Source organism: Nicotiana sylvestris, chromosome 6 (assembly GCF_000393655.2).
Source record: "Nicotiana sylvestris chromosome 6, ASM39365v2, whole genome shotgun sequence".
Taxonomy (NCBI): Eukaryota; Viridiplantae; Streptophyta; class Magnoliopsida; order Solanales; family Solanaceae; genus Nicotiana; species Nicotiana sylvestris.
Window position 1 is genome coordinate 154,924,108 of NC_091062.1, and position 9,840 is coordinate 154,933,947.

A 9,840-nucleotide genomic window follows, 5' to 3' on the forward strand; every position below is an offset into this window, starting at 1 on the left:
TTTGTAAATTAAATATTTAATTCTTATAATTAAATATTCATATATGGGTTCTAGGATCGATATTTAGAGTCCAGTAGCACCAATTTATTCTATGTATTAGTTTTCTTATTTTACATGTTAGTTTGTAAATTAAATATTTAATTTTTATAATTTAATATTCACAAATGGGTTCCAGGCTCCATATTTGGAGCCCAGTAGCACCAATTTATTCTATGTGTTAGTTTTATTATTTTAAATGTTAGTTTATAAATTAATAATTAAATATTCACAAATGGGTTCCAAGCTCTATATTTGGAGCCAAGCAGCACCAATTTATCCTGAATTCTTTTATGTGTTAGTTTTATAATTTTATATATTTGTTTGTAAATTAGATAATTAATTTTTCTAATTATACAATATTTAATTATTAAAGATTCATATATGGGTTCCAGGCTCGATATTTGCGGCCTAGTAGCACCAAATATATGTTGACTATAATTGGACAAAGTTTGTATTTGATCTATCAGTTATTTGGCGTATTTTTGAGTATAAGAGATACTTAAACTACAGGGAAACTACGCTAAAAGGTACTATATTTTACTACGCTAAAAGGCACTACAGTATACTACCCTAAAAGATACTACATTTTACTACGCTAAAAGGCATTACATTTTACTACCCTAAAAGGCACTATATTTCTAGTCTTTACGCAAAAAAATAATTTAAACCACATAAATTGACAGGTTGAGAGCCCTCCAAGTAGGCTATCAGCTCAGCGGAAGATGTTGGTGCGCTCCATTTGCTTCATAGTTGCTTGTTTGGTTAGTATGATTTAGACGTGTATTGTTTGGTATGACGGGGAACTGTCCCGACCTTTATAAAAATTATGTATTCTTATAGGCTTGTAGACATATGTCATGTACGTAAAAGATTATATGAACTTGTCGGACTATGTTCAGTATACGAGTGGTTATTTTGGTCTTATGGGCCCGTATGTGTTGTGTATAAGTTGGTATCATATGTTGAATTCTATTTATCTCACTCTGATGACCCAAAAGGTCATCACTTGAATTACAAGTAAACTCTGTGTTCCGAAACCTTAAAAGCCTCCTTTTATCTTACCTCGATTTGCGTGCACAGTCCGGGCGTATATCCAGAATGCTTTTATATGAAAATTTGATGAAAATGCTAATTTAGCCTTTAAAATTGAATTTAAGTTGACTTCGGTCAATATTTTAGGTAAACGGACCCGAACCCGTGATTTGACGGTCCCGAAGGGTCCGTGGAAAAATATGGGACCTGGGCGTATGCCCAAAATTGAATTCCGAGATCCCAAGCCCGAGAAACAAATTTTTGAAGAGAATTGTTTAACTAAAATTTTAAGAGTTTTTGAAAATTTAAATGTATTTGAAATTGATGGTATCGGGCCCGTATTTTGGTTCCGGAACCCAGTACAGGTCTTATATGGTATTTTGGTCGAGCCTATAAAATTTGGTAAGAAACGGACTTAATATGATGTGAATCGAATCCTCGATTGTTAAAATTTGAACTTAAGAAGTTCTTGAGATTTTTCTTTGATTTTGACGCTAAATTCATTGTTAAAGATGTTAATTTGGAGATTTGATCGCACGAGTAAGTCCATATGATATGTTTGAGTTAGTATGCATGTTTGGTTTGGAGCCCCGATGTCACAACCCTGGTTTGCCCTTCGTGAACCATCGGGATGGCACCTAGTCTCTATGACTAGGTAAGCCTAACTTTGCGGAAGAAAACCAAACTTGCGGACGTAAAACAATTTAAAACAGGAATAAAGCAATATCAATGTATAAATGAGCCGCTTGGCATACACCAAGTTTAACTCTCAACACCAAACATAAATTCAAGACCCAGAAACCCATGAATCACAAACAGGAAAAGAAATACTACATAGCTCTAACTCCGGAATTTCAAATAAAGAACAGAAAAGTACAAGAAGGCTAAATACTACAGGCAGGAATAGAAAGGGACTCCTTGGTCTGCGAATGCAGCAGATGTACCTTGGAGTCTTTAAGCAGTCACCTCTCTCAATGATAGTAGGACTGATCAGCGGTACCTGGATCTGCACATGGAAAAACATGCACAAAAGGGGCATGAGTACACCACAGCGGCACTTAGTAAGTGCCAAGCCTAACCTCAGTTGGATACTGACGAGGAAGGTCAGGGTCGTACTGAGATTAAATAAATATAGAGAATATGAGACATGATAGTATAAGATAAGCAGTACAGTTGAAAATTTACAGTAAGAATCTACGCAGGGTAATAAGGAGTATAATAACGGGAACAGAAATAATGGTAAACACCAGGAAGTACCACTCATAACAAGGATGATAACCAGGGATCTCTTGGTATCCCAAGGATCTCTTGGTATCCTCAATATATGCTAGGGATCTCTTGGTATCCCCAGAATCTCTTAGTATCTTCAATATATGCTAGGGATCTCTCGGTATCCCGAGGATCTCTTGGTATCCTCAATGTATGATAGGGATCTCTTGGTATCCCGTGGATCTCTTGGTATCCTCAATATATGCTAGGGATCTCTCGGTATTCCGAGGATCTCTTGGTATCCTCAATGTATGATAGAGATCTCTTAGTATCCCGAGGATCTCTTGGTATCCTCAATGTATGATAGGGATCTTATGGTATCCCGAGGATCTCTTGGTATCCTCAATGTATGATAGGGATCTCTTGGTATCCACAATGTACGTGCTGGGGATCTCTCGGTATCCCGCACTTCAGCTCAAATCATAAATACGTACAAGGGATCTCCCAGGATGCCGTCCCGTAGTCCCAAAGTAAAACACACAACAATGGCACAAGGAATACTCTATTAAATTCAGTTTCGTATCAAGTAAACAGGTAATTCTAATCTAGCATGCTTCACATAATTCAATTAAGGCAGTTATAGCAAATAGAGCAATTAAGTCAATAGACATGTTTCTCTAACTAACAACAGGTTTAAAAGTGCAAGTAGAATAAATAGAAAGGGGAAACACAATTAAAGTTACTTAATGAAAATCAATTTTTCAATAATTAGCACAAGTACCCACTCGCCGCCTCACGTACAAGGCATTTCAATTATCACAATACCAATCCTAAGGAGAAAGCCCCCCACACAAGGTTAGACAAGCCACTTACCTCGAATCGGCTCCAAAATTAACTCGAAACCACACGTTTGCCACGAGTATCCGACTCCAAATGGCCCAAATCTATTTAATTCAATTACATATCGTAAATAACATCTCAAGCAACTGATTCTACGATTTAATTCAAAGCTAAGAAGCGAAATTAGGTAAAATGACCAAAACGCCCCTCAAGCCAATGTCTCGAAATCGGGTGAAATTAACATTTTCGGAAACCTCGTACTCTCACGAGTCTAACCATATAAAAATCTCTCAAATCGGATGTCAACAACCCATTCAAAACTCAATAATTCGGCCTAAGAAGTTTCTTCCAATTTTTCCCAATATGAATTTAGACGATGAAATTAACTATACATTGATGGAATATAACTAGAAAGGGGTAAAGAATCGTTACCTAATGATCTTCTCTTTAAATCCCTCTCAAAATCGCCCTCTCCCGAGCTCCAATTCTATTTTTCTAACTTTTGAAACTAAACCCTTGAATTTCATATTTCAGCCCAGTGATTTCCGCATCTGTGGTCCCGCTTCTGCGGAACATTGGTCGCATCTGCGACTTTCATTAAATGGCACAGGAGCCGCATCTACGACTTTCATTAAATGGCACAGGAGCCGCATCTGCGATACTACTTTCGCAGATGCGAAACCGCATCTACGGCGGAACTTCCGCATCTGCGGACACTGAAGGGACACCCAAATTCCGCTTCTACGGTCTCCAAAGCCGCATCTGCGGTCCTTAAACCGCAGATGCGAAAATACCAGAAGCAGCAAAAATCTGCAACTCTTCAACTTCAAAATTCTTCCGTCAACCATCCGAGATCACCCCGAAGCCTCCAAAACCTCAACCAAAAGCACCAATATCACCTAATATCTTATTCAAACTTGTACCAATCCTTAAAACACCTAAAACAACATCGGAAACTCGAATTAATCAAGGGTTTAAGCCTAAGAACTCCAATTTTTCCTCAAAATACGCTTTTGATAAAAAAAACTAACCAAACCACGTCCGAATGACCTGAAATTTTGTACACACGTCCCAAATGACATGACGAAACTACTGCAACTTCCGAAATTCCATTCCGACCCTCGGATCAAAATCTCACTATCGAACCGGAAACTTTCAAAATTCAACTTTGGGCATTTCAAGCCTAAATTAGCTACGAACCTTCAAAACACACTCCGGACACGCTCCTAACCCCAAAATCACCTAACGGGGCTAACAGAACCATCAGATTTCCATTCCGAGGCCGTCTTCATACTGTTTCGACTACGGTCAACTTTCCAACACTTAAGCTCTTATTTAGGGACTAAGTGTCCCAAAACTCTCCGAAACTTAAAATCGAACATATCGGCGAACCAAATTAGCAGAATTAAACTTGGGGAAGCAGTTAATAGGGGATCGGGGTGTTAATTCTTAAGACGACCGGCCGGGTTGTCACATCCTCCTACACTTAAATATTCGTTCGTCCTCGAACGAGCATAGAGACATACCTGAAGTAGTGAAAAGATGAGGGTAAAGGCTGCACATATCCTACTCGGTCTCCGAGGTCGCCTCTTCGGCCGGCTGACCCCGCCACTAAACCTTAATTGAAGCAACGTTCTTTGACCTCAATTTTCTGACCTGCCTGTCCAATATAGCCACCGGCTCCTGAACATAGGATAGATCCTTGTCCAACTGGACTGAACTGAAATCCAACACGTGCGATGGGTCACCGTGATATCTCCGGAGAATCGAAACATGAAATAACGGATGAACTCCTGCCAAGCTGGGAGGTAAGGCAAGCTCATAAGCAACCTCCCCAACACGCATCAATATCTCAAAAGGGCCAATAAATCTCGGACTCAACTTCCCTTTCTTCCCAAATCTCATAACGCCCTTCATAGGCGAAACCCGAAGCAGAACCCGCTCTCCGACCATATATGAAATATCACGAACCTTCCAGTCCGCGTAGCTCTTCTGTCTGGACTGGGCTGTACGGAGTCTATCCTGAATCACCTTAACCTTTTCCAAAGCATCTTGAACCAAATCTGTGCCCAATAGCCTGGCCTCATACGACTCAAACCAACTCACTGGAGATTTACACCTCCTACCATATAAAGCCTCATACGGCACCATCTGAATGCTGGACTGATAATTATTATTGTACGCAAACTCTGGCAATGGCAAGAACTGATCCCAAGACCCTCCAAACTCAATCACACACGCACGGAGCATATCCTCAAGAATCTGAATAGTGCGCTCGGACTATCCGTCCGTCTAGGGGTGAAATGTTGTGCTCAACTCCACTCGAGTACCCAACTCCTACTGAATGGCCCTCTAGAACCGTGATGTAAACTGAGTACCTCTATCTAAAATTATAGAAACTGGAATACCATGCAGACGAACGATCCCCCAGATATAAATCTCCGCCAACCGCTTCTAAGAATAGGTAGTACACATAGGAATAAAATGAGCGGACTTGGTCAGCCGATATACAATCACCCAAATGGCATCAAACTTCTCCAAGGTCCGTGGGAGTCCAACTACAAAGTCCATGGTGATTCGCTCCCACTTCCATTCCGGAATCTCTATCTGCTGAAGCAACCCACCCGGTCTCTGGTGCTCATACTTCACCTGCTGACAATTGAGGCACCTAGCTACATATCCAACTATCTTTCTTTATCCGCCTCCACCAATAGTGCTGCCTCAAATCCTTATACATCTTCGCGGCACCCAGATGGATGGAATACCGCGAGTTTTGTGCCTCCTCCAGAATCAACTCCCGAAGCCCCTCAACATTGGGTACACAAATCCGACCCTGCATCCTCAATACCGCATCATCACCAATGGTTACATCCCTAGCATCACCATGCTGAACCTTGTCCTTGAGGACAAGAAAATGAGGGTCATCATACTGCCGCTCCCTGATACGATCCAATAAAGAAGACCGAGAAACCACGCAAGTTAGAATCCGACTGGGCTTCGAAAGATCCAATCTCACAAACTGGCTGGCTAAGGCCTGAATATCCATCGCCATAGGCCTCTCTGATGCTGGTAAATAAGCCAAACTCCCCAAACTCTCTGCCCGACGACTCAAAGCATCAGCCACTACATTGGCCTTGCCTGGGTGATACAGAATAGTAATGTCATAATCCTTTAGCAACTCTAACCACCTCCTGTGGCGCAAATTTAGGTCCTTTTTCTTAAACAAATGATGCAAGCTCTGATGGTCAATATAAATATCACAGGGAACCCCGTGTAAATAATGGCGCCAAATCTTCAGAGCGTGAACAATGGTAGCTAACTCAAGGTCGTGGACAGGGTAGTTCTTCTCATGTATCTTCAACTGTCTGGATGCGTAGGCAATCACCCTACCATCCTACATCAACACTGCTTTGAGGTCAACCCTCGAGGCATCACAATAGACTGTATAAGACCCCGAACCTATAGGCAGTATCAAAATTGGGGTTGTGGTCAAAGCTGTCTTGAGCTTCTGAAAGCTCGCCTCATACTCCCCCGTCCACTGAAACGGAGCACCCTTCTGGGTCAACCTAGTCATAGGTCTGCAATCGATGAAAACCCCCCCACAAAACGACGGTAGTAACCCGCCAAACCAAGGAAACTGTGGATCTCCGTAGCTGAGGATGGTCTAGGCCAACTCTTCACGACCTCTATCTTTTTCGGATCCACCTGAATGCCCTCACTCGATACCACGTGGCCTAACAATGAAACTGAATCCAACCAAGACTCACATTTCGAGAATTTAGCATATAACTTCTTCTCTCTCAGAGTCTGAAGCACATTCCTCTGGTGCTGCTCATGATCTTCCCGACTCCGAGAATACACCAGAATATCATCAATAAAGACAATGACGAACGAGTCAAGATACGGCTGAAACACACTGTACATCAAATGCATAAAGGCTGTTGGGGCATTTGTCAGCCCAAATGACATAACAAGGAACTCGTAATGACAATACCGACTCCTGAAAGAAGTCTTCGGGATATATAGTTCCCGAATCATCAACTGATGGTAACCTGAGCACAAATCAATCTTAGAAAACACTCGTGCGCCCTGAAGCTGGTCAAACAGATCATCAATACGAGGCAAAAGATAACGGTTCTTCACGGTAACCTTGTTCAACTTCCGATAATCGATGCACATACGCATAAAACCATCCTTTTTTCTACACAAACAAGACAGGATCACCCCAAGGTGAAACACTGGGTCGAATAAAACCCTTATCAAGCAGTTCCTGTAACTGATCCTTCAACTCCTTCAACTCAGGAGGAGCCATACGATACGGAGGGATAGAAATAGGCTGAGTGACCAGCAACAAATTAATGCCAAAATCAATGTCTCTATCAGGCGGCATGCCCGGAAGATCAGCTGGAAACACATAAGGATAATCCCGTAACACTGGGACCGAATCAACAGAAGGGGCATCAAAACTGACATCTCTCACATAAGCTAAATACGCGGAACACCCCTTCTCAACCACATGATGAGCTTTAAGGAAAGAGATAACTTTATTGGGAGTGTGATCTAAAGTATCACTCCACTCAACATGCGGAATACCTGGCATATCCAGCATCACGGTCTTGGCGTGACAATCAAGAATAGCATAATGGGGCGACAACCAGTCCATGCCCAAGATAACATCAAAATCAACCATGCTGAGTAACAATAAATCTGCCCTAGTCTCAAAACCACGAATAGTAACCAAACATGACTGATAAACGCGGTCCACAATAAGAGAATCCCCCACAGGAGTAGAAACATATACAGGAGAACTCAAGGAATCTCGGGGTACACCCAAATGCGGAGCAAAATAAAAAGACACATAAGAGTAAGTAGAGCTTGGATCAAATAGAACCGATGCATCGATATAAAAAATCAGTATAATACCTGTGATAACAGAATCGGAGGCAACAACCTCGGTACGAGCAGGAATAGCATAATATCTGGCCTGGCCTCCCCCTCGAGGGCGACCTCTACCTCCCCAACCTCCGCCCCTAGCTAGCTGGGCAGATGGGGTAGCATCTGGAGCTGTGATCATAGCCTGAGAACTCTGTAGAGCACTCTGTGGTTGAGAAGTCTTTGAAGGTGCACTCCTCCCAAGTCTAGGGCAATACCTCACCACATGGCGGGTGCCACCACACTCGAAACAAGCTCTGGGAGGACGTGGTGGCTGTGACTGGCTAGGTCTAGGTTTGCTGGACTGACCTCTGAAAGCACCCCGCGCAGGAGGCACGCTAGAAACCGGAGGTGCATAGTAAGGCTCCTGAGGCCTAGGAGGAGCTGGAGCACTATTGGCTGCTAGAAGAGCTGAATGAATGGGGCGACACATATAACCCCTACCATGACGACCTGTTGCTGGGGTATGGGCACTAGAGTAGTGGCCCGACTCTCGAGACCTCTTGGCCTCCCTCTCCTCTCGCTCCCTAGAGAGCATACCCTCGACCCTCCTAGCAATGCTCACTACCTGCTGGTAAGGAATGTCCTTCTCCAACTCTCAAGCCATGCTAGATCTGATAGGTGGGATAAGACCCTCAATAAACCGGCGAACCCTCTCGCAGAGAGTAGCAACCACGGCCGGTGCATGCCTAGCCAATCTGGTATAACGGATAGCATACTCTGAAACGATCATAGCACCCTGGCGTAAATGCTCAAACTCTGCGTGCCATGCATCTCTGAGGCTCTGAGGGACAAACTCTCTCATAAACATATCTGAGAATTGGGTCCAGATCAGTGAAGCAGCCTCGTCTAGACTGTCTATCTCATAAGTGCGCCATCAATCTTAGGCGGCTTCCCGAAGCTGGAAGGCAGTAAAGGAAACCCCGCTAGATTTGGCTATACCCATAGTGCAAAGAATACGTTGGCACTCCTATAGAAATCCCAAGGCATCGTCTAATGCTAATCCACTGAATACGGGAGGATCATACTTCTTGAATCTCTCAAGTCTCCGCTGCTCGTCCTCTGAAGCAGCTGACCCATCATCGAGATAAACTGGAACTACAGACGGTATAGGATTGATCTCTGGGACTTGCTCCACCTGAACTCTCTGCTCAGGAGTGCGGGCGGCGGGAGTCTGGGCTCCTCCCTCGGCCTGGGATGTGGTTGCAGTAAGGGGAAGCAACCCTGCCTGAGCCAAGGTGGTGTACATAGTCATGAACTGAGGCAACGTCTCCTGAAGGGCTGGAGTAGTAGCGGCAGTAGGCGTGTCAGGTGCCTGGACTCTGCCTGGATCTGTTAGTGGTACCTCGCCGGCAGCTCGCACAGGTTCTCTCGCTGCACCATATGCGCGTCCTCGGCCTCTACCCCGGCCCTGGCCTCTGATGACTGCAGTAGGGGGTACGGGTGCTTGATCATCTCGAGTAGCACGTGTCCTCACCATCTGTGAGAGAATAGAAGATAGAAGTTTAGAATTGTGATGTCAAAAATTATCGCACGACAAGGAAATCAAATGAAGGGGAATTTTCCTAACAGTTACATGGCCTCTCGTAGATAAGTATAGACGTCTCTATACCGATCAGTGAGACTCTAATAAACAGGCTTGTGATCCATGACTCCTATGAACCCAGAGCTCTGATACCAACTTGTCACGACCCTGGTTCGCCCTTCGTGAACCATCGTGATGGCACCTAGTCTCTACGACTAGGTAAGCCTAACTTTGGGGAAGAAAACCAAACTTGCGAACGTAAA

At 43.6% G+C, this 9,840-nt stretch overlaps 1 protein-coding gene across 1 annotated transcript; it reads right to left on the reverse strand.

The window, feature by feature from the left end:
* Positions 1-7,157: 7,157 nt before the first annotated feature.
* Positions 7,158-8,194, reverse strand: LOC138871509 (uncharacterized). The gene is made up of 2 exons (XM_070149391.1): positions 7,398-8,194; positions 7,158-7,215 (listed from the first exon to the last, which is right to left on the reverse strand). The coding sequence occupies exons 1-2, from the start codon at positions 8,192-8,194 to the stop codon at positions 7,158-7,160; spliced, it is 855 nt and encodes a 284-aa protein (XP_070005492.1).
* Positions 8,195-9,840: the final 1,646 nt, after the last annotated feature.